The 25,092-nt window shown below is 42.3% G+C and overlaps 1 protein-coding gene and 2 non-coding genes across 6 annotated transcripts; all 3 read left to right on the forward strand.

Moving 5' to 3' along the window:
• The first annotated feature begins 1,689 nt into the window (after positions 1–1,689).
• On the forward strand, positions 1,690–24,780 carry kcnh6a (potassium voltage-gated channel, subfamily H (eag-related), member 6a). Of its 4 annotated transcripts, none has more exons than XM_047571697.1 (17): positions 1,690–2,239; positions 4,700–4,930; positions 6,648–6,797; positions 7,059–7,162; positions 7,935–8,244; positions 10,045–10,247; positions 10,377–10,427; positions 16,450–16,875; positions 17,341–17,758; positions 18,083–18,282; positions 19,353–19,605; positions 20,191–20,384; positions 20,713–20,812; positions 20,893–21,180; positions 22,495–22,678; positions 22,912–23,119; positions 23,274–24,780. In XM_047571697.1, exons 1-17 carry the CDS (start codon positions 2,164–2,166, stop codon positions 23,562–23,564), a joined length of 3,687 nt encoding a protein of 1,228 aa, XP_047427653.1. In that variant the 5' UTR covers positions 1,690–2,163; the 3' UTR covers positions 23,565–24,780. The 4 variants fall into 4 exon arrangements, with proteins under 4 accessions (XP_047427653.1, XP_047427654.1, XP_047427655.1 ...); XM_047571698.1 differs by having other exon boundaries at positions 22,498–22,678; XM_047571699.1 differs by lacking the exon at positions 10,377–10,427.
• trnac-gca lies at positions 6,550–6,621 on the forward strand. The gene has a single exon. It is a non-coding gene; the product is annotated as a tRNA-Cys (tRNA).
• Positions 18,439–18,510, forward strand: trnac-gca. The gene has a single exon. It is a non-coding gene; the product is annotated as a tRNA-Cys (tRNA).
• Positions 24,781–25,092: the final 312 nt, after the last annotated feature.

The raw sequence follows: 25,092 nt of genomic DNA on the forward strand, positions 1-25,092 counted from the left end.
CACACCAAAGGGTCATGGGCAGGCATGTGTGCTCCTTGGTTAATTTTAGCCCTCATTTCATCAAGACCATTGAGACAATACACAGAGCAACCACCTCAGCACGTCTAGCTGACAGCGAAGCCAAGTTCCCTCTGATCTCCAAACACCCTTTACCGTCTAAGCCAGCGTATCACCGAACACATGCTTGTAACAGCTACTTTTCTTTGGACAAAGTGAAAAGATGGCCTCTTAGATGCATAGGTCAACGCCTGCTAGCTCAGACTGGTCGTGAGTGTTCTCCGGATGTGATTTTGTTTTGACGTTCTGGTGCTAAGATCATTTTTAGACGTTTTTTAGAAGGATCTAATGAAGACATTGTCTTTGAGAGTCAGGCTGAAAAAGATTCAGTGTTGCCAGTGTTGGTGGAAAGAATTTAGAAAGATGGACAATAAAAAAAAAAGTTGTAAGAGAGTTGTAAACCTTACTCATCCTAGTTGGTCAAGGAAACTCTTGTGACAACTACTAAGTGTGTGCAGTGTGTGTGTGTGTGTGTGTGTGTGTGTGTGTGTGTGTCAAAACAGCACTTGGAGGCTCCCCAGGTCACATTCAATTAGGAATGCAATACAAATAGAAATGTTTTTTTTTTTGAGTTTCCTATTTGAGATTCATGATCTGAGATTGAAGTTACAAAACTGTAGTCCAGGTAAAAACTCAAGTTTGATGCTAACTTAATTTAGGCAAGTCTTAATTATCACAAACAGCTATTGTTTTGAGACTGTAAAGGCCATGGTGTCTTTTGCCCTCTTCATACTTTATAACCGTGTTTTGTTTTTGTTGTTATGGCTCCCTTTCTGCCTATCCAGCTCATCATATGCTCTGATTCATAATGCTGGTCTAATGCTGCATTTGATCCCTTTTAAACTTCAGTATTCAAGGAAATAACAAGTGGAACTGTTTTATCAAACATATCTATTTTCTGCAAGATTTAAAAGAGAGAGAGAGAGAGATAAGGGCGTCACAGATACACACAAAACGTCAACACAATGCACACAAACGCGTTGAAGCTTATCGTGACTATAGATTAATAGAATAGTCCAGAAGTGTGATGGCAGCCACAGAGAGAGAGGATGCTTCTATTTTGAGCTCAGAGACTTGTGATGTGGAGTGAGGCAGTGTAGACTGATGGGGGGTCTGCACTCTGTCACTGTCAGGCCACCGTCAAGCTCTTCACCATGCAATAAACGCGCGTCTGGAAGCCAGCTTCAAAATAAAACTTATGCAGACGCAAAGACCTGTCTCACACTACAACTCCCGCCCCTTGCTACCGAGGGCTATTATTACCTCTTTCCCGGTTTGCGTTAAAGGCTATGTCTTCTAAACTGCTGATATTTTTTGGAATATAAGGGGAACACATGTGTGAATCATAAAAATCAATAAAAAATAATATAGGCCTAATAACAATCCAATGAGCGTCGAGGCGACAGATTAACTCATAATCTTTGGAGCAATCTCATAAAAAATTATATTTTAATCTTTTTGTTGTTGTTGTTCTTTTAGATGTGTAGAAAAGTGGTTATTGTGAAAGACAACTAATGCTTCCGTTTTTGTCTTGCTGCCTCGACGCTGCCGAGCTTTGCTCTCGTGGAGCCGGGGGGCGGTGGAAGGGGGGGTGGATCCAGAGAATCTGGCAGATAGGAGCTTCTTCTCCGCCGTCCATCGCGCAGTGTCCAAACACGAGGGAGAAAGGTGCGATTATAAAACAAACTGTTGAATCCGCGCTGCCGTTTTTCTTCACAACTTCTGCTCCAACAGGTCTCCTTAACTGAGAGGGACACTCCTGCTGATTGTTTAATTATGTAGTATGTGGCCTTTTTTCAAGTACCTCAGTCTACTTTTTACTCCACATTACCGGCGTACAACATCCTGCATCAGCCATCGCCCAGGCAACCAGTCATCCTCTCCATCATTTCCCAGCGCTTCCTCCTTCACCAGCAGCGACAACCTCAGCCCCAGCCCCCTTTTTTTTTCAAAAACCTTTTTAATCTTGTCCTCCAAGTGGAATCGGACTATTTTCGTATCTGCTGCCACTTCGGACATGTTTGCTGTTTCGTCCACTGTGAGCGTGCGTTCGTGTTAATTTAGAAAGGTTCATGTGTCGGAGAACTGTTTCCTCTCACTTCCAAAATGCCAGTGAGACGCGGTCACGTTGCGCTCCAGAACACCTACTTGGACACTATCATCAGAAAATTCGACGAGCAAAGTAAGTCCCCATGAAATTACTTACGTGAGCGTGTGGTGCTGTGAAATAGATTTTTACAATATTTTTTTACACAACTCCCAAAAGTCCCTCAATAAAATAAAATAAATAAACAATGTTACATTTTACAAAGCGCAGATTTATCCTCCACTTGTTCCAAATTAGGTTTCTCTTTTATTATGAGGGAATCACTTCCTATCTCAAAGTTCCATCATTAGGAGGAGTGCAAAAATAAAATACGGTTAATGTATGTTAAACTTTGCTAGTTTGGTTGCGCTCATACCCCCTCTGTTTTTCTAATTCGTTTAGTGACTACTGTTGTAAGGACATAGTGGCAGAGTTTATTTTGTTTGCAGGGGGTACATTAAAACACCTTATCTTGTTGGTGTCAGTGCTGCTGACAGACCCCTGCTGCTGCTTTTATGTTGGAGGGTTATTGCACCTGCATGTGCGTTTGTTTTTGAGTGCTCACCTTGCATTATGTTCCATTAGCTCACATGTTCCACTGGCTGCAACGAAAGACCCTCTCTCACACATTTGGGAAGAAAAAAAGCCTAATTTCTCCGGCATCCGCTAAGGCTTCTGATAAAACACAGATGTTGATGTCTACCGGTGATTTATTTTTATTCACCTTTAGGCTTACCTAAAGCACTTAGTATATCAGTCATTGAAGTATACATTTATCCCCTGCCTACTTCCTCCTCACCGTATCAGTCAAAGTGCGTTGACTGCGTAAGACTGAAAATAGAATCCTGATTAGATAGTGAGCAAAATGGGAAAAAATAGTTGATTGCTGACATCTCTCACTCTGCTTTAGTCTGATTAGATCCAGTGCCAGTAATGCTTGAAGCTAATTCAAGAAAGCTGTATTTTGTAACGCCTTAATTGGATTCCTAAATGTGTGTGTGTCACGCGCGCGGCCACATGCACGACCAGGTGAGTGCACGTGCCACGGCGGTGCTGCTTGGCAACGGTGTGACGAGCTGTGTTTCCTCCTTGAGCCCCAGATAATGATGTGTTCTTTCCGCTATAGAGGAGCTCACCCGTTTACTTTGAAGAGAGGGGCTCTGGTCCGTGTGGGCAGCTGACTGGTTAACCCAGCTCCACCACAGGGCAATAAAAGGGCCACTCTGAGGCTACAGAGCTTATGTATGTACTTTTCATTCAGATCATTGAACTCCTCCATTAGCAGCCTTCAAACAAGACCGCCCTAATTCACTTTCATACTTTGGCCATTGTTGCCGGAACCATGTACATCGATAACAGGAACTGGATGGTATGCAAGCTCTTACTAGAAAGGATTTTTTCTGATAGTAACAACCGGTATAACAACTTAGATGCTCACCACCAACGTTTGAAGGTTCAAACCAGGAAAAAGCCGTCACTGTGTTGTGCCTGACACTACTCAGACACAGTGATCCCACAGGACATCGATGTAGGTGGTGAACTCCAAGGGAGGGTCATCATCATTTGCTGGTGGGAAGAGCCAGCGGTGTGTTTAGGAATTACTGCCCAGTCAGAGATATTTTTCTAAATATACATTTTCTTGATTCTACATCAGACTGTGCCATGAATCAGGGAGTTAATTATGCCTAATGGCAAAGCCTAGTGCCAAGTGGATGATTCCATTTTAATTAAAAAAAAGGAAAGAAAAAAGTGAGGCGTCAATAACCTGTAAATTCCCATAAGTTACTTGAGAGCAATTGTGACGCTACAGAGGCACTTATGTTGAAGTACCCACCTGCTTGGTCCCCTAGGAGAAATTGTGCCTCTAATAACATTAGCATCAAGGTGGAAGCATGAAAGGTGGACTTCACTAGCTCCGCTTCTGCTGACTCTTGAGTGCACAGGTGATCTTTCTTGTTCATTAAAATGGAAGAACTGATCAGATACAAAGAAAAGCAGAAGATTTTGAAAGGTTGCTCTTAGAGCATTGTTGCAGAGCAGCGATAATTGAATCCAGCATATACTGTAAACAGAGTGGTTGTGAACTGTAAATACCTTTAAAATTAGTCCTCTCTTTTAATGATGTGATCACTTTAATGACCAATACTTCCCAACAAAGCCTAAATTAAGGACAAAATTCTTTTGACAACAAATGTTATTTTGTCAAAGAAACGAGCAATTTAATATTGCATGAATGCAAAGCTTGCAAAGCTACAGAACAAAACTAAGAATACAGTGAAGTAAAAGCCAGGCAAGCGGACAATGTCACAGCTAGTCTGAGCTACAGTTAAATTATCCAGTTCATGTCCATGTTTCCTGTATCATTTTGTTTATTCAAAATGCCAGTGATCAAATTTAGTGTGAATAAGAAGGATTTGCAGCTTAACAGATTTGATAAACTCATTATATATTGTTTTACTTCTAATATTGTGTCCGACTTTTTCACTCTCAGTCAGTGTACTGCCATTCAGATTTCTTGTCTTTTTAAGTTGTCGCTTCACTTCCTCTGCCTTCCAGATCGCAAGTTTATAATCGCCAACGCCCAGATGAAGACCTGTGGCATCATCTACTGCAACGAAGGCTTCTGTCAGATGTTTGGTTTCACCAGGGCAGAGATCATGCAGCAGTCTTGTACCTGCCAGTTCCTGGTGGGGCCTGGCACCATGAAGAGTGCCCTGGCCCAACTGGCACAAGCCCTGCTTGGGTCGGAGGAACGCAAGGTGGAGATCCTGTATTACTCTAAGGACGGTAAGACATGAGAATGAAAAAGGAGAGGTAAAACACAGATAGAATGGAGGTGGAAAATTAAAACCCCTGTGAGCGTTTTTGCCACCTCAGACGCCTGGGAAGTCTATTTTTTTAGCTGATCCATACCATTACCTTTATCACTAATTAGTCATTTCTATTAAATGTTTAAATGTTTCTGGTCATTGTGTTTGTTTCCTAATTTTTTTTAACAATCACTCATAATTTAAAGTGTCAGGATCTGTAAAGTCTACAAGGGTTATATGATACAAACACTTTTGAACAATAAGACGAAAGGTGCTTTCAATAGAGATCAGTTTCCTTCCCATTTCATTTATGATTTAGTTCAAACAGAAAGCACATAAAAGAAATCCCAGATTCCAAATCATAAAAACAAATGCACTGATTAGAATATCATCTCACCCAACCACATGTGGTAATCATTCACTGTGAACTGCCATGTTTTTTTGCAGACCACCTCAGGACTTTCCGCTATCCTGAAAATCAGTCACCATTGGTTTCGTGATTATAATCACGTAGTGTGTTCTCGACGCTACCGACAAATACCTAGACCAAACCCGCAGCCGCAATCTTAATCTGTTTTTAAAATATGTCTTTATCGATTCACGTCTGCTCTGCCTTTCTTGTTTGGTATTGGTTTGTTGCTGTAACTGTAATCTCTACACCCTCTTTTCTCATGAGTCCCAGTTGCTTTTTAGTTCCTTATAATCTTTACGTTAAGAAGCATAAAGTCTCAGTTAAATGTTGCTCAAAAAGTCCAAACAAATATGTAATAACACAGATGGGAGAGAAAAAAATGATGGAAACCAAGAGTGGGAGATGATATGAAAGGGAGAGAAAACAATCTTTTTATTGAAACAGATTTGAATCATACATTGTTCTCTCCAATTAAAGCTTAATTTCTTCTCGACAAAGACTTAACACATAGTTCCTTCTTTACCTGTCTATCTATCTCTGGTACAACAGCACTGGAGCAGAAACACATGCAAAGACAAGCAAACACACAGCTAATATAAACCCAAACATATTTACTGTCTACATCCATACACACACGTACACACACACACAAACACACACACACGTGTTCTTTTGTTACTTTAGCCATTTGGGCATGAGGCGTGCAGTCTGGAGTGCTGTTGTCATGGAAATGTGATCAGTGTGCCAGCTCAAATCCACTAAGCATCTATTTGTTTTGTCTCTTGCTTCCTACTGTGCTTCCAGGCTGAACAGGCCGCAAAGTGAATATGATTCAGGACAAGTCTTTTCATTACCTCCGGTCTCAATATCAGTCCAAGTTTTTTTTCTTAGAGAAGATGTGGGAATGGGACTGAACGCAGACTCTGTGTGACAGTGTGTGGATGTTTGTTCCACTGTGTGCGTCTGTCTGATCTGCCCTCTCCCCTATTTCTATTTTTAGACCACACTGATTGCAGAGTGAAGTTAGACCTGCCGGTAGTGCTTCGCATTTAGCCTTTTTTAGCTTTCCCTCTTCGAAATCCAACCCACCCTTCTCTCCCTCTCTTTAATGTGACCTCTCTTAAAAATATGACCCCATAAAAGATAAAAGATTGATGTATGGCATTACTGTAGCAAATTGTTGTGGGGGTATAGCTCAGTGGTAGAGCACTTGACTGCAGATCAAGAGGTCCCCGGTTCAAATCCGGGTGCCCCCTCTTTAATGTCTCCCCTGTTTTTGTAGGTATATGCAGACCATGCCTCGTGGATATTGTCCCTGTGAAAAATGAGGAAGGCGTTGTGATCATGTTCATCCTGGACTACCAGGAACTCATCGATCCCTCTCTGAAGAAGTCTGGCCTCAGGCAGAGAGTGGCCCAAGGGTGGATTTACTGTAAGTATCTCAACATGTTTCATCTTTCTCTACACCTGACATTATTCAATACACGAGATTCTTGGGTTTGTATACATACATTATGAATTCGTGTCATTTTTGTTGCAGTGATTCGTGTTCAGTAAAACACATTTATAGTGATCAGGGCACTTTAGTCCAATCCAGGCGCATCTTGTTTTGTATAGATATACTGTACTATAGATACATTTGGTGTTTTATTATTTTAAAAAGTATTATAGCTGATCACAGTTTTCCCTTCAGGTCAGAATCGCAGGCTGAAGATGAGGCTGCCAGTACTGCGGTCCATGCGACAATCTTCACTCTCTAAAGATCAGTTTGAAGGGGTGGTAGTGGATTACCTGCAGGTGACGTTCACACCTCATACAAGATCATGCAATGTAGCACATTAACATGTATATATACCTTGCTTTCTTACTGGCTAATTCATTAAGGTAAAAATGCATGCACTATAATTCAATAGTCCTGCGCTAAATGATGGTCACAACGTCAGTTTATGTTGGAAGTATGGAGGTGATTTAACCGCGTGATTATTTCGAAAGATGTAGTTTGTACTGCAGTGTTTCTATTCTTTAGCCTAACCCGCTCACTAAAATGAGGTTGTCAAAATAATAAAATTAAAGAGTAGTGAAGCTAAAAATTCAAGGACTCAACTCCAAGTCCAAAAGACACAGGAATTGAAGAATGAGTGGAAAAAAGCAACCATTGTTCAGTTTATCTTTTGCTTCTCCGATTCTTCCTTCACTTCTGTTTAGACTTTCCTTGTGTTTTGATGAATTACACCTTGTGTGAAACTGTTTCCTGACAGTATCCATACCTGACACTGGAACTGTGTTGGGTCAGGCAAACGTACATGCTGTTGGAATGTTCAGGCTGTCAGGGAGGGTGACATTACTTTCTGGTTCAGCTGAACTGTTCCCCTAAAATACATAATACAGACAGTATTTCATTCAGTTTTTGGAAGAATTAAGAAAACATGTCGAACTAGAAAGCTGCACACATTGTGTTTCACCATACAATAAAGATCTTCTGTATTGGTCTCTGCACTGCAGCTGTGGACACATGACCTTCTACTACATGATAATCAAAGTAATATTGATTGCTTTTTGGGCTTGACAGCCAAACAACGAGGAGGTCCCTCTCAAAGAGTTTCGGATCCCGTCCAAGGAAAGCTGCATGCAGTCTGAGACGGAGGCTCTCATAGAGCAGGATCTGGATCCTCCATCACCTGCAGCCCAATCCTCCACCAAACGGCGCTCTCTCCTGACAGACCGGTTGGACCCCAGCATCGCCTTTACACGGGGGGCATTACCTCGAAGCTGTTCCAGGGACAGTGTCCGCAGCCTCCGCCGTGCCTCATCCTTAGATGATATTGATGGCATGAGGGCAGAATGGAACAGTCGACCTGGAGACGCCCGAACTAACAGCAGTAAGCGTTGGATTGGTTATTTTAGTAGTACAGATCTTAAAGGGTTTAACCAACACTTCCTTTCAGATGCTTGATTGTTTACCAGAATAAACAAGTGCCAGTATTTTGGGGGGCATTTAGGACTTACAAATAGGTTGTGGTTACATGCTGAGGGAGAAAGGGAAATTGCTTGGTCACAGTAGCTCAGTGGCACAGAAAAAAAAACATGGCTGAGAACTGGTGAAGTACAGTAAAGCAAAAAGAAATAGGTCGTCAGCATTGTTTCCTGGAGTCACTCAGTGTTTGTGTGTTACAACAGACACCCTGGTCCAGGCAACCCGACCAAAGCTGCTCAGACCTTGGCCTGTGTTCAAGCCCTCCCCTCCCAGCTTCCCTCTCTTGAGCCAGAGCCATCTGGGTGCTTTCTCAGCTGTCTCCACAGTGTCGCTAATGGCTCTTCTTCTGTGAACATCAATTATGCCAAGTGTTTTACCAGTTATAACAGGCTTTGCTCAGGGAGTGACTGGAAAATACCTGACTGCCCGCCTCCCCTGACGTGCACCTGGCAATCCGCCTGTTCATCTGATAGTCTTCTTCGAGCTTTGTTCCTCTTGTTAGCATCCTCCATCATCTCTTCCCAGAGATGAATTCTCAGCTGCTTCACGTCAATTATTCTATTCATTGTTCACCACAGCCAATCGTACGTGGCTCAGTATATGGCTGTGGAGATCAAACAAACATAGTATTGTTTTATTTGTCCTTTGTCCTTCCTTAACGAATAGAACGGCCTTGGTTGCAGCTCGGGCAAATTGGTTGTCTTTGATCCTTGCTGATTGTCTCAGCGATGGACTCGAGGATCCAGTCATGCATCCAGTGATAATGTCGTCACCAAGTGCCTTGGAGGAGCTGCTCAGAATATATTCGAGAGTTTCCACATTGAAACAGAGGTGAAAACTTTGGAGGTTCCACAAATGTCCCTCCAGGAGACACTCCACTACTACTGCCCATCACACGGCCATTGTTCTGCTTCTCCCTCCTGCCAGCAAAGTCTTAAGTTGTGTTTCTTCTTGCTGAACTCCCTCGACTGCTCGATTTCCTTGCAGAGACCAGAGGATTCTTGGGAGGATTTCATGTTAATATGCCCCCAGGCTTTGAATCTTCCAGGGAGGCCTGACTCATCCACTGCTTTCAATCAGTCCTCCAATACATGATTTGTTGATTGGATAGAATCCCTATCCTTCAGTCTGTGGTTGAACTTCATCGGTTTTTCCCTGAACGACGAGAGCTGAACTTCCCCTGAAGTGAAGTCATACTTGTCTGTGATCTTCCATTTCTTCAGAACCAAGGACCTGGTGAATCCAGTCCTTGCACAGCTCTCATCGTCACTGTGAGGTCATCTATGAATGCTCTGATGGCTGGTTGGTTGACCAGTTTTGCTGAGGGATATGGGAATAGGATATAGGTTCTAGTCGAACTCTGGCCCCTCACCATGTTACATTTCCATCATTAAAATTTTCTTGATATTTGTCTTTGATGCTGGGATCTGACCTGATTCAACTGCTGACCACAAAATATTGAAGATGAACAAACAACACAACCATTGTGTTTCTTGAAAGCTTGCCCATACTTTCATTGCATTTCAACTGTACTCTATGTGTACATGTATGTACTGTATGTATCTTGAATATATTTTGAAATTTATAAACATTTTGACGCACTAATTATACTAAGACAATATCAGATTTTATATACTGTAGGTATGACAATTACTCACTCTCAGACATTAGCATTGCTTATTGATGTTGTTCTTTTTTGTTCTAGATCTGAAACCCTGCGCTGTGAACTCCACCTCAGACTCAGACCTTATGAGACACAGAACCATTGGCCGTATCCCTCAGGTTACCCTCACATTTGGTTCAGACCAGATGAGACCTCCTTCACCCACTGAGATAGAAATTATCGCACCCAGCAAGATTAAAGACCGGACTCAGAATGTCACAGAGAAGGTCACTCAGGTCACACAGGTGAGCTATTCTTTATTATCAGATTATAAAGCACGATTGCACTTTGCTCTTGCTCACTCATTCCACAGGGACACAGCTGGTGTTCTAAATTTTGCATTCCTTGATGGCTGCTTTTTTTCCCTTTTATAGTTTTTGCGTTCAAAAATCCCAAAGGTGTGCAGTGTACCTTATCTCGCAAAGGTGAATATTATGTCTCAGCTTCTCACTTGTACTGACTGACTGAATGGCTCTGACAAGAAAGGACTAACATCATTCTATTGTTTGGTGAAAAGTAATAATAATAATAACAGATGTGCCTGCACACATTCATCAGCCGTCGGGGTTAGTATATTATAGGAAAATAAGTCGGACTGATCACTCACTGTCTCACTGTCACATCCAATCATTGCCTCTGCACCCGTACAGCTCAGACAAAGGCGTCTATAAATGGTATGTCCTTCTGGCTCAGTGAAGATGCTTAAAGACATCTGCAGTCACAGGGTGAAAGTGAGAACGAATAATCTCACCTGAGGTGTGACTTCTGTGCTACAAGCTGAAGAAACTCATCAGCCACCTGCCATCACACTGTGCATACACTGTTCCCTCATAACAAGAAGAACAGTCACCATGTAAAAATATCCCACGTCCAGAAAGTTACTTTTCTGCAGTTTGAATGGAACTCAAAAGTAAAGAAATATTAAGAAAGTATTAAGAAGGTAAAATCAAAATACTAAACTAAAAACAAGTTGTTGATTTGTAGAGGCATTGTAGAGTTGCTATTTAACTTCTTAAAATATTATATGCAAATACATACCATAAAATGTTATAGTGTAACACGTAAGTGATTATTTAGCATTATTTACTTTAAAGGTCTGCACAAACACACACACATACTCACACTGAAATGTCATGTAATGACCTATTTGGTCCAGTAAAGAGCTGGGAGTCGGATACTGTGGGGCTCCCTAAGTGCATCACATTAACCCAGTTTATCAGAGGGGCTTCCATGAAGGTCAGTTCACTTTCTGCCCAGCCAACCTGAGAACAGTTTTTTGTTTTGTTATGTGGCAGGATACCGACCTTTTCTTTCTACACGAAATCTGTTGTAAAATGAAACATTGGGACAAGGAAAACGCTACATTGCCTTGAGTGAATTTTTTGGTACAATTATATCAATATGGTAAGCTGGGAAGACAGTAGAGTCTTTTGTATGTAACAGCCTATTCTTTATTTTTTGAAATACTTTGCTTAACAAACGCCTTCAAATTTGGACTAGATTAACCAGTGATTGCCAGATATATATGCGTGGCCTTTATGACATAAACTGCCACCTCTTTTATTTATTATTATCATTATTATTTGATGCCTGCTGTGAGAGCACATGAGTCGCACTATTTTAAGACTGTAATAAATGTCTCTGTCCGTATGCAGAGATAATGGTTTTGGACAATTGGACAGTTTGGACAATATATATATTCATTCTTCGGTGCATTCATTTGTCTGAAGATGCATTTGTTTATTATAAATGGGTGTCAAATTTGTCTGTTATCTGCACAGTACCATTACCTTATGTGACTGCTTTGTCACTGAGGACTGCTGCCTTGGCGGTGGTGAGATCTCACTTCCTTGCACTGGGAGCGATTGTGGTATCGACAGCCGGTTGTGACTCAGTGCACAATGTGGAAGCAACGTGGCTTCTTTGGCCTTGGAAAAACTGACTGCACAAACAGAAGGCCTCCTGAAAGGCCTGGCAGTACACTTGTTATCTTGACTTTGGCGTCATGAACAAGTTTGTATAAAAAGCATTCCTATGTATTGGAGTGAGTGACTGAGTGAGTGAGTGCAGTGCAGTTTTCGTCCTCTTGTTGTAAAGGTTTTTCTTTGGCTTCTGTGGGAAATTACAAGTCGGTCGTTACAGCTATCTGTCTATTTCATGCCCATTAGTGACAGACCCCACACCAGCCTTTCACAGGACAATTTAGTCTTAAAATCTAATTTTCTAGAAAAACAATAATTTGATTTGAACTATTTTCAATATAGACTGTGTGATTCTCCACTGTAAGTTATGCCATTTGTCATTCTTCTTACATTAACATTAAATGAACTCAATAGTAGCAAATCTGTTTTTTGCTTATAGGATGGGGGTTTTAGCCATATGTAGTGTAACCTTTACGAGAATATCTTTCGATTTTTACTGGAGCAAAACATTTATAAAAAACATATAAAAAATATTCTATAATGTCATTAAAAGAACTGTTGTTGTAATCGACTCAGAACTAAATGTGCAAAGTAATCACGGACTGAAGCTTCTGTGTTCGATGCATGTGACTTCAGTATAAATGTAAGGTAAGGGAAGAACTTGTGACAGAGCGTGTGAGGATGCTCATGGAGAATGTGTGGGTGTGTGTGTGTGGAGGGATCACATACTGTTAGTGAGGCTGTCTGTGGGAGTAGAAAGGGGTCCTGATGAGAAGCAGTTATGAAAGCAGACAAAAAGGGAGGCCGCTGTGAGGCTATCGAGCAGCACTCTGTGGCTTGGCACTGCCAGTGACCTTGGCCTCTGGAGCTAATGGAAGTGGAGGGCAGAGGGTGTGCTCTCTGTGCATGTGTCAAACCTCCAGCTCCCCAGCACTAGTAATCACATTGCATTCCGCCAAAAGCCGCCTGCATGTTGGTGCCTATCTGAGGTTTCGCACGGTTTTATCACCCTGAACTGGCCCCGCATGTCAGTTTCCTGTCACCATGAGAGAATGCAAAGTGTAGGTTTCAGAGGAAGCTGTGCTAATGCATGGCTCGCTTCTGACTAAATACTGGACATGTGCTCTCCTTTTCTATTGGTTACGTCCCGTTGCACGATTAAAAATTTCTTTATCTCGCCTTTGTAATTGGATTTCGATTGGCACCTTATAAAAAAGAGAAATGAAGGTTGGCATTGATTGTTCGTATTGATTTGTCTGCATAACATGAAGCACACTGTGTGATTGACTCGACGGGCAACTGTAGAAAAGAACCAGCACACAAGGGTTTTGGGAAGGCGGAAATATGCTTATGTGGTGCCCCCTGGTTTTCAGTGAGCTCAAAACAGGTAACTGTAGAGAAATGTTGTCTGAACTGATAGGGTTGTGACAGGGTTGAATATGAGGGATAGTGGGGTTCGTCTCATAAAACCTATACTACTTATTATTATGCTAGTGATCTTAAACCACATAATGCATGATAACAATGTTACTGCTGTAGGTTTTACTTTAAGTGTTTGGCTACTGACAGGGCGTGCACATGTCTATGCCTCAAAGACGATAATGCAAATAAAGTGAACCGCGCAAAATTAACCAACAACTGTATGTAACACAGTGCACGTCAATACAGTTTCCCCAAATGAGGTTGCTTATAAGTCTGCCTTTTTTTTTTTTTTCAATAGTTGTTGTGTTTGTCATTGTGTTTGTTCAGCACCAATGGCAACTTGTGCTGCCATTCACAGAGTCACTGGATCAGTTTTTATGAGTTAGAAAGAGGATCTTGTGGCGAGGGCAGGGCTACGCGCAGGGAGGAAGAGTGAGGGAGCAAGAGGGAGGGTGATACAGACCGATGGACAGAGGTTGCCTTCTCCCTCGCTCTCTCTTTCTCTTAGTCTTGGTCTTCTCCTGCTTCTTTTTTTTTACCCCGTGTTGCACTTCAGCATGAGCATCAAGCAGAAAATACAGCCTGTAAGTATTTCATCCTTACTGAGTCTTTCATGCTTCCAGCTGTCTTCCTCAAACTCCTCCTTTTTTGAGCCCCATTTCTCAGTGTGTTAGCCGTGGTTCTCCCTTTTCCTGTTCCTCCTCACCTGCTGACCTCCCTGTTTCCAGCTCCACAGGTGAGCAACCGACATGTTTTTCAGGCTAAGCTGGTGCCATGTTGTTTGTGACAGAGGGGACAAATATTATCAAGAGGATCTTCAGCTTATTCTGTTTATATCAGAGTTTGGCCATGTTTAGCTCTAGGGCTTTACAGTGTGGAAATATGTCTATGTTTATGTTTTTATGTGTAAAACTACTGGATACAGAGGAGAGGATGCACAAGCTAAACCGTTGAGTTGTTTTTTTTATTCCATAACAGCTGCAATTTCATATAAGTTTTGCTTTCATAATTCACATCTAGTCACCTCCTTAAGCTTACCCCGTATTTCACACTTCAGCTGTCTTTTTAATATGGGAAAAGTTACAAATGGTCATAATGTCAAAGTCAGAGTATCAACTGAGAGCATTTGCGTGCAAGCTAGTGGTGGCAGTGGCTCTGGTCATCATTACGAAACAGAACTGTGGACAACATCAATAAATTAATATTTCTTGGATGAGTGAACCTTTGCTCGTGTGTTTACAATCTCATTACTGCGTTGTCTTTTCACATCTGTTCAGCCACTGTGTGTAGCTGCTGACACATTAAGGAGAGCCGCATGTTGTCGTGTCAGAAGAATTCATTACATGCAGTGTGTTTTCCTTGTTTCTAGTTGCTGTGTATTGGTCATAAAACTGTTTTATGGAGCAAAAGCAGAAACCCCCTGTGTTAATACTATAGAAGCCTTGGTCTAAATTTATTTTTCTGCCAAATAAGGCCAACACATGCACATTTCTTAACTTTATAAATGTACTTTGTCCTTGAGAAACAATTTGCTTCGACTATTTCTGGCCACTGTTTTCCTTTAAGCTGGGAAAGTTGGACTTTGAGTGGGGGAATTTTTTTTTCTTGGAAGACATAAATGTCTAAATAGATGATATCTCACTAGACTTTATTTGTGGGTCCTACATGAGTGTTTGGTTGTATAGCCACTGGAGCTGTACCTATCATATAAGTCCAGCTTATTTTCTTGTCCTGAATATAGTTATGCAAATTGAGATGCAAATGAGGGTCTAACTGCCAAAGATTAGTGAGGAGATGCAAGCACAACATACAAAGAGTGTTCTGCAATTTGTCCATTTATTTAGATGTGTGGGTCGGCCACGGTGCATTAGAAACATTCAAGAGAAGTTTTTTTTCCCATCTGCATTGACAATTTGGCCACACAGAGTCCTGACCTTGCTGTTAACAAGAATTAACCAAAATCACTCCTCTGCATAGCACCCAGTCGATGCCAGTGCTTATTCTGGTCCACAATTGACAGGAACACTAGCAGGGATCACATGTTCCAGACAAAGTGGTATTGCACAGTGCAGCAGAGGCAGGTGAGGCAGCAGTGGGTTATTTAGAAAGAGCAGTCACTGATGAGATAGGACACGCGAGGAAAAAAACGGGACTGGCACTTCAGAGCTGGGAAGAGGTAGATCTTCTGTGAGAAAGTGATGCAGGAGAGGAGGTGGCCACTGCACAGAAGGCAGGTGGGGCTGCACAGACTTTGGACGAGTCTCGTCTGCTGCTGTGGTCGACAGCAGGATGATAACCTGGACATGGAGGCTCTTATTGTCGTACCGGTCAGTGGGATCTTACTCATCGCTATCTCATTCATTGTCAGTTTACTGCTTTGTGTTGGCCTGCCTGTTAATGGTATTTGACAGGTGACAAATGGAGGGAGGCAACAATGGATGCAGAGTTGTAAACTGCTCCTCTGAAGGGGGAGCTGAGTTCCAAAGTTATCATTGGTTCATACACGCTTCCTTCCGGGTCAAGAGAAGCTGAGAGAAGCTTTGTTGAGAATGACTTTTCAGTACCTTAAGTACTTCTTGTTAAAGTTTGCTTTGATGTAGTTTGCTATATGCAGACATTTCTGATCTCAGCAATTGTTAATTGCAAATTTGCGTTTTATTTTAATGGCAGAATTTCATTGGCAAATGTTGTGTTTGCATTAGCCTGTAACTGCTCTGTTATATGTTTTGTATTGAATGTTGGCTAATAATGAGTACAAGAATCCCATATTTAACTTATATTATATTGGCTGTATATAAATATGCTATTTGTGCACACGCCAATAATGGAGAAATATTGGATATCCTGCTATATAAAGACAGAGATATTACTTTTTATTTCTTTTGTTCTATTGGATAATGCTAGCTGTCTGCTCTCACTGATTATAGAGTTTGCCAAAGTGCAAGCTCTGTGCGCTTTCCGTGCTCTAATCTCAGATAAATCAGCTAATGGACAAACCTTCCTCTCCTCCTGACTGGAACTTGTCATCGCCTCCGTACCTATGTATTAGTGCTCTTCTTCCATTATTAGTAACATTTTCTCTGCCTTGTCCCTCCCCGCTCAGGTGTTGTCCCTCGGTGCAGATGTGCTGCCAGAGTACAAACTCCAAGCCCCACGCATCCATAAATGGACCATCCTTCACTACAGCCCCTTCAAAGCAGTATGGGACTGGGTCATCCTGCTGCTGGTCATTTACACCGCCATCTTCACACCGTACTCAGCTGCCTTCCTTCTTAACGAGGTGGAGGAAGATCGGAGGAGGACCTGCGGCTACACCTGCAACCCACTCAATGTGGTGGACCTCGTGGTGGACGTCATGTTCATCGTGGACATCCTCATCAACTTCCGGACCACTTACGTCAACCAAAACGATGAGGTGGTCAGCCACCCAGGCCGCATCGCGCAGCACTATTTCAAGGGCTGGTTCCTCATTGACATCGTTGCTGCCATCCCATTTGATCTGCTCATATTTCGCTCTGGCACTGAGGAGGTGAGGAACCAGTGTCACATATAGTTTACTCATTGAGTTGTCCTGGTTTGAGAACATTTGTTTTTGCATTTAATTGATATCATCAAAGGCTTCCCTCCATCAAGAGGTGTAGCCAGGGAACCAACTAAGTATAGAGAAATAAGATGCTACTGAATTTAGTTTATTTGAACATTTATTTAATCTAAATGATCTCATGTTTTAAGTATGACTGCATCTTTTGTATTTTTTTTTCCAAATTTCCCCGTAATAACAAAAAATGTTAAATTAACTGGAAAACAAGAAAGATGTGGCAGAACAATAGTTTCAGCAATTAAGGCATTCAGGAGTTCTGAGACATTAATGTGATCTGCACTATTAGAAGTCAGCTTCCACCAAACTAAAAATTGAGAAGTTTTGCAGTGAAGTTTTTTGTACACTGCAGAAGTCAAAAGTCTCCTCTCATTAAGTCTAACCTGTCTTCACCAGCCTCAAACAACTACTCTGATTGGATTACTGAAGACAGCCAGATTACTGAGGTTGGTGCGAGTGGCCAGGAAGTTGGATCGTTACTCAGAATACGGGGCTGCTGTCCTTTTCCTCCTCATGTGCACCTTTGCCCTCATCGCACACTGGCTGGCCTGTATCTGGTACGCTATTGGCAACGTGGAGCGCACTAGCCCTGCCCGCATTGGTGGCATGAAGATCGGTTGGCTGGACAACCTGGCTGACCAGATTGGCAAACACTACAATGACAGTGATATGACATCGGGCCCCTCCATCAAGGACAAGTATGTTACAGCCCTGTACTTCACCTTCAGCAGTCTGACCAGTGTAGGCTTTGGCAACGTCTCGCCCAACACTAACCCAGAGAAGATCTTCTCCATCTGTGTCATGCTCATCGGCTGTAAGTAGAGGAGGAAATGGTCTGAATTGGCGCATTGTAAGGGCAAGCATTCTCAAAAAAAATTCTAATCGTATGTGTTCCTTGATGTAAAATATACAAATGTTCTTTTTTTTTCACCATACATATTTTTTCAGTTTGGTGGAAAAGGTTATGGAGTAGAATTAATACTGTAGTGAGACAGTGACATTCTCCCATCTGAAACCCAGAAATAATCACGTTTGTGCACGATAAATATTGACAGGCTTGGCTAATTATTCTGAAGTGCGAGTATGGGTAACTTAAGTTACCTTAGAAATCCATATTTGTGTCCTTTGTCCCCTGCAGCTCTGATGTATGCCAGTATCTTCGGGAATGTGTCGGCCATCATTCAGAGACTGTATTCAGGCACAGCCCGTTACCACACTCAGATGCTGCGGGTCAAAGAGTTCATTCGTTTTCACCAGATCCCAGGAGGTCTGAGGCAAAGACTGGAGGAGTACTTCCAGCACGCCTGGTCCTACACCAACGGCATCGATATGAATGCTGTAAGTGTTGTAGACATTCATACACACAAACAGTCTGACTTTAGTTCACAGTAAGCAAGAGATTGGGTTGTGGTAAATGGCTGCAAAAAATTTTGTATATGGATGTCAAGATGGTCACATGTTAAGTTTTTCTGTCCTTTTGTGAGCTAGTTATGTGGGGGTATAGCTCAGTGGTAGAGCATTTGACTGCAGATCAAGAGGTCCCCAGTTCAAATCTGGGTGCCCCCTTTCTCAACAAGGGATTGTTTTGAGCCCATGCTTCCTTCATAAGAGCCTACCTTTTATCAGCTGTGCATGCTTGCAAGTGCGAACATCTACTAATGTGTGCATTCTTCATTGACATACAATCATTGTATGTCCTAATCTTCAAACTGTCCTACTAAATTAAAGTACACTCTGTCATATACACACTTTTTATAGCCCGTTGTGCTTCATTAAATTCTTGTTTGCTGCTTCATTGACCCAGTTTTCCTGCAGTAAACATTCACTTTAATCACAGTTATGATTTTTCTCTCTCTCTTTCTCTCTTTTTTTTTTTTTTTACAGACAGTTATTGGCACGCATGCTATTTCTTAAGATGAAAAAAAAATGTCATTTGCATTTGTATGTGGGAGGTATAGCTAGGGGCCAGGCAACTGACTGCAGATCAAATGTCCCCAGTTCAACTCAGGGTATCTCCCTTCCTTTTAGTGAAACACACTTTTTGATTATGCTGAAGCTGGTGCACTTGGAGACCCAATTTTTAACTGATGATGTGCGTCATATCGTTGCCTGGGCCTTGGCTGCTAACAGCAGCAGTAAATGACGCGGCCAGAGAGCAGCATTAGTGCCTGCCAATTCGATGTGAGAATAGATAATCACTTGGAGCCGCTGTCCGTTATGCCCTGCCGAAATCAATCTGACACATTGCTCTCCTTCTCTCACCCCTCTCGATTTTTTCATGTACCTTCCACATCTATCTTGCATTTTCCTCTTTTGGATTACTTGGCTTTAAAGCTACAGGACAAACAGCCGGGCCACGGCTTGAAGAATTCTTTTAGATTCACCTCATGCCCTGTGTTTCCCTGCAGGTTTTAAAGGGCTTCCCTGAGTGTCTGCAAGCTGACATCTGCCTCCATTTGAACCGCAGCTTGCTGCAAAACTGCAAAGCCTTTCGAGGTGCCAACAAAGGCTGCCTGCGGGCTCTTGCTATGCGATTCAAGACCACTCACGCTCCGCCCGGTGACACTCTGGTCCACAGTGGAGACATTCTCACTGCCCTCTACTTCATTTCCAGAGGATCTATAGAGATCCTCAGGGACGACGTGGTGGTGGCTATATTGGGTGAGCCGCAGACCACTTTAACGATCTTACTTTCCTATAAGGTTAAAATACTTTACAAATGTCTTGGTAAACCCAAAATTAGAAAAGGTTGAATTGTCGTTTTCCTTTAATTTTCTCATTGATAGATAATACTGTTATTTTGTGATTTAAGTTTTGTTGCTTTTTGTATCTGCTTCTCTTGCCTCTTCCTGTAAAGGCCACAAAAGGCCACTCTGGCCTTTATGCCACATCAAAGACACACACACTTGTGCATGTGTGCTGTGTTGCCAGGGGTGTTTGGGCACAGCTCCACTTCCATTCCACAGTAGCATTGATCATCAATAAGGCCATTACGCAGGTCAAGGCTGCATAGGTCATGTCTTTTTCAGTGGTGCTTGTGGGGACCATTAATTGCTGAGCTGCAGTACCGCTGTAAATTAATGCGCAGTGCTTCGTCTCTTGTTATCTGGAATACGATTCATCCGTCTGATATGTCAGTGAACAGTTTTTACTGCTTCTATCAATGGCCTGTCCACACAGACCTGTATTGATTAGCTGTTGCTCTTTCCCCATGGTCATCTTTTCCCTTTGCTGTGATTTATGTAGGAAAGAATGACATCTTTGGTGAACCCATCAGTCTGTACGGCAGGCCAGGGAAATCCAGTGCTGACGTCAGGGCTTTGACCTACTGCGACCTGCACAAGATCCTGAGGGACGACCTGCTGGAAGTGCTGGACATGTATCCTGACTTCTCCGAGCTGTTCTGGAACAATTTGGAGATCACTTTCAACTTGAGAGATGTGAGTGCCACCAGAGGGCCACGTTACACGCACAACATCTTCACAGTGATTTTGTGTAATTTGTGGTTTTTCATTCATTTCAAGGCCTCACATTGAATATTTTTAACATGTGGAGTAGAAATTTAATTTAAGATATTTTCCTATCTCACTACTGTCACACATTTCTCTGTCTGCGTCTGCAACTCTCTCGGAAAACCCTGTTCCGCAAATATTTTAGTGGTGACATCAAAAAGATCCAAAAATCACCCTTTGATTTGTCATTTGTATATTTCCTCTAAGCCTGAGAACTGGTCTGTAGTTTTGAATTACTGAAGCTAATGTGTATCAGGCAGATAGAATAAACCAGACAACCCCGAGCAGGGACTCTGAGTGTGGGTACCGCCTGACGAGGCATCGGAGAAGCTCTCTGCGCCGCCGCAACAGGCCAGGTGAGTAAGACATTAGGCCTAGCGCATTTCCAAAAGTTTCTGTATCCCCATCATCTCATACTGTGACTCTTTGTGTACAGACGGGATGGATCGTGAAGACTCTTATCCCGATCAGTCCTGTTCAATGGCAAACCACCTCCGTGGCACAATGGGAGCATCTCACTGGGATGACCTCTCCAGCAGCGCTAGTGTCTGTTCACAGTCTAGTGATGAGGAAATGAAGCCCATGGGACATAGCAAAGGGGAGCTGTACCCTCCCGTAGGTGATGCCAGAGACTACCAAACAGCAGTGGTCAACCTTCTGCCTCACACTGGAACCTCTGCTGGATTAGGACCCCATGTAGACCTTGGAGGTCCGCCGTACTCAGGTGAAGACTATCTATAATCTCTTTTAGGACCAACAGATATTTTAGACATACTACTGTCTAAAATGCTACGGTTGTACAGCTGCTGATTATTCATACATGAACAAAATAGGCCACACGAAACCCAAAGGTCACAGTAGTTGGGAGAGAAAAAGTAAAAGGGTAAACAAGAGTCCCAAAACATGTCTATCTGTAGTTAGGGCTGGTCGTATCGATCGACATGTCGATAGTATCGATACCAGTATCGGCTCGATACTAGCCTGCTGAGATCGATACCTTTGTTACAGATTCTCTTCGATACGTCCAGCAAATTGTTCGTGCGAGCACAGCTTCTCTCCAACATCGTTAGCTTCTCCATCCTCACCTGTAGTAAAAGGTGGAATATGGACAGAGTTTGACACTCAAATCCTATCACAGCAGCATTGCACAGCTGGCACTTATTCCTTTATTGAAATGCGCAGGTACTCAAGAGAAGACAACTACACAGCATACAGACTCACTTCTTTGGTAGAAAATTCATGAGCCAAACATTTCCCTCTCTCAGCAAGTTTTATATTTATTATTACATGACCACTGTTGAATGTATGAATGGAACTGACCACTGTTGCTGACTTTATTTTACATTGTTGTTGTGTTGTTTACATTGTTATGTTTATATTTTTGTTACATTGTTCATTTTTCTTATTTTGCACTTTTTTCTAAAACAACTGTAGTAAAATGGGAATTATTTAAATGTTACACTGTTAAATTGTTTTACATTGTAATTAGTTAAGAAAAAACGGTTTATTTGCCTAAATATTTGTCCTGTATTTTATAATTATCATAGTCAACTAACTAAAGGAAAAATTACGACGTTATTCAATGATCATGACGTTTCAAGAAAAACAATCGGTATCGGCTATACTAGCTCTGTATTTACCCGGTATCGGATCGATACTAAAAATCCCCAGTATCGCCCAGCGCGGCAATAGTGCCGCTCAACTAGAATGATAAAACATGGCGCCGTCTGCTGGCAAATCTCGGCAACACGTGTCGTAAAGGTGCATTTCATATAATATAAACCGTTACAAACTTTTCCAACATATATAACAAAGAACATTTCTAAAAAAAAATAATAATAATGATAAAAAATATATATATATAAGTTAAGAGTATTTGAAATAAATATAATTTAAACTTACAGAGGCAGCATTACATTGCATGTTAATATACCTTTTAAATGTCATCACTAATGAAAGTAAGAGTAAAATTATAGCTCGGATACCTTTGTAACTTTATAATAGTTATAAGAAATTAAATTCTCATTCTTGTGCACAGCAGCAGCCCCCGTGAGCATGTCAGGCATGTATGGCTACTGGCCAGACCGCAGAGCCAGCCAGTTCTCCGACAGCCAGAGACAAGCGTCCTCTGTGAGGGCCAGTTTCCCTCCACCACCTTGTGCTGAGGATCGGCCCAGTGAGCTGGAGTCCCGACTGGAGCTCCTGCAGTCCCAGTTAAACAGGTAGATTGGGTTTTGATGTATCATTTAGATAAGTGAAAATGTAGAGTTGGACCAGGGATCTCTTCTGCAGTCATCCCTTACCTTACAATGGGCCCTTATTTACTTTTCACAGACACCTCCCTCTCCGACTTTGTTTACATACCAGGTGCATGCTGGGTGCATGCATGGCATGAGTTGCATGGGTCTCATCTAATTTAAACTAATGAATTAATGTCTCTTATCATGCTGCTCAGGCTGGAGACCCGTATGACAGCAGACATCAATGTGATCCTACAGCTCCTCCAGAGACAGATGGCCCCAGTGCCCCCCGCCTACAGCGCTGTGTCCCCCAGCCCCCTCTCGCCTCACGCTACAACTCTGTTCAGTACAGGAGTACCCACAATCCACACTGTACCTCCAATCCAGCCAGTACAGATGGACAGCACTGCTTCATTGCTACAGGTGCGGTGTGGTGACTGATAGTTGGCACAAGTTTGAAAATTCCTGCATAGCCGTCAGCATTAGTGTAAAAAAAGAAACTAATAACAATAATGCGAAGCTGCAGGGGCGTCATAAATCTAATCTGGTCTGCATTAATTCCCCTTTTTCCTTCCAGAGTCCAGATTCTGAAATCAAGCATAAGTCAAAGGACTCCCTGTCCAGTGGCATCCATCTCACTGTGGCGTCAGATGACACCATGTCCATGTCGCCAGAGGCAGAACCGCCACGCCTGCCCTCTGTGGCAGCTCTCAGCCCTCCTCAGCTGTTGTGCTCTGAGGCCCAAGAGCCTCCTGGACTTCTCTGCGGCAGCCAGCGCTTCCCCTCCCTCCCTGAGCACCTGGAAACATCCACAGAAATGCAGGAGATCCAGAGGCATCTCTCTGACCCTGTCCTGCCGGGCAGCTAGGACAGCTATCATCACCTAAAAGCCGGGTTCCTTTGAGCGGGACGACCATATGTTCCCCAGATCCTTATTTCGTCTCCCTAATCTCCTCTCCCATTCAGATGTTGCAATAGAGCGTGGGATGCCTTGGCTTCCACGTGACAGAGGCTTCAGAGTGCCTCCTGATTGTTACGCACAGATTTGACAGCACCCTCATAGGCTGTTGTGCTCCAGCATCCTTCACTCCCAAGGGCCGGTGCAATGACGAGATTATTCCAGCCCAGCAGGGTGGAAAGTTGACAGTAAGAACACTGACATAGAAAGTACACGTGTCAACTGGATCTGAAAGCTACACAAACTGCATCCCAGGACTTGAAGAGAGGGGAAATGTCAAGGAAAACTAATCATCTGCATTCACTTTATGTAAGAATTGCACATTTAGGCTTGACTATAGAAAAATATAATCATGTATCTGGAACTTAAATTATATTTCACGACAATAGAGATGTTACATGAAGGACCATGCGTCCGGTAACTGTAACTGAGCGTTTTAGGTTCAGTGTTGTGGTGTGCGTTGAAAAATATCAAAAGGCTCACCATGACTGTCTGACACAACCATATCCTGTGAGGGATAAGGTTTAAATAAGAGTTTTTTTTGTTGTTGTTGTTTTCATCTTATGTTTCCCCTTGAATGAATTTTCGATCCTTGTTAAGCTTCTCATTTGATCAAGACAAGGTATTAGTACACAGTCACGCGGTACAGAAAAACATCATAACTTCTTGTACACATAGCTCTTGCTACTTTGTTTTGGTCATGACGGCTTTGTTTCATTTTCCCACTTTCTGTGTCTTTTTATCCGTTGAAGTCAGACTTGCGTCAGTGACTTTTCCCCCCATGGTTTCACAATGTACCTGATGTATTTATCTGAAAGTGCCAACAGTAAAGAGGACTTGTTCCTTCTGTTAGCTTCACGCACAGTGGACAGGCTGTGACGCTTAAACACACAAAGGGGAAAAACTGCAGAAAACTGTTGAACATCAGCAGAGGGACATGTGAAGTGGATGGAGGCTGTCGATCACAGGCAGGCAGAGAGATTCGCTTTGTTTATATGATTGCACAGCTCCAACCACGAGGTGAATGTAATGACTTTTTAAGCATTTATATAATGATTGTTGAAGCACAATTTCCTATTATTTATGTCTTTTTTTTTATTTTAGATTAAAATCACACTGGAGTTACTGTGGGAGTTTAAAATTGTTTTGTTTTTCAAGTAGCCCAGCAAAGCACCGAGGTAACAATTGCACCCCCAAATGTAAGGAGCACCATCTGCATTACTATTGTTACATACTGTATCCGTTAATAACATATAAGAAGTGCAATATAGTCGACAAGTAGCTTTCTATTAGAAAATAAGTGACATCTATAGAAAATAAATCAAACTTTGTAATAAGTAGCAGTGAAAAATACAGTTCTGAGGTACTTTACTTGAATATTTCTATGTTATTCTTCTTCCACTACATTGTAATATTGAAGTTTTTGGTCCATTACATT

This window comes from Mugil cephalus, chromosome 20 (genome assembly GCF_022458985.1).
Source record: "Mugil cephalus isolate CIBA_MC_2020 chromosome 20, CIBA_Mcephalus_1.1, whole genome shotgun sequence".
NCBI classification, from domain to species: domain Eukaryota; kingdom Metazoa; phylum Chordata; class Actinopteri; order Mugiliformes; family Mugilidae; genus Mugil; species Mugil cephalus.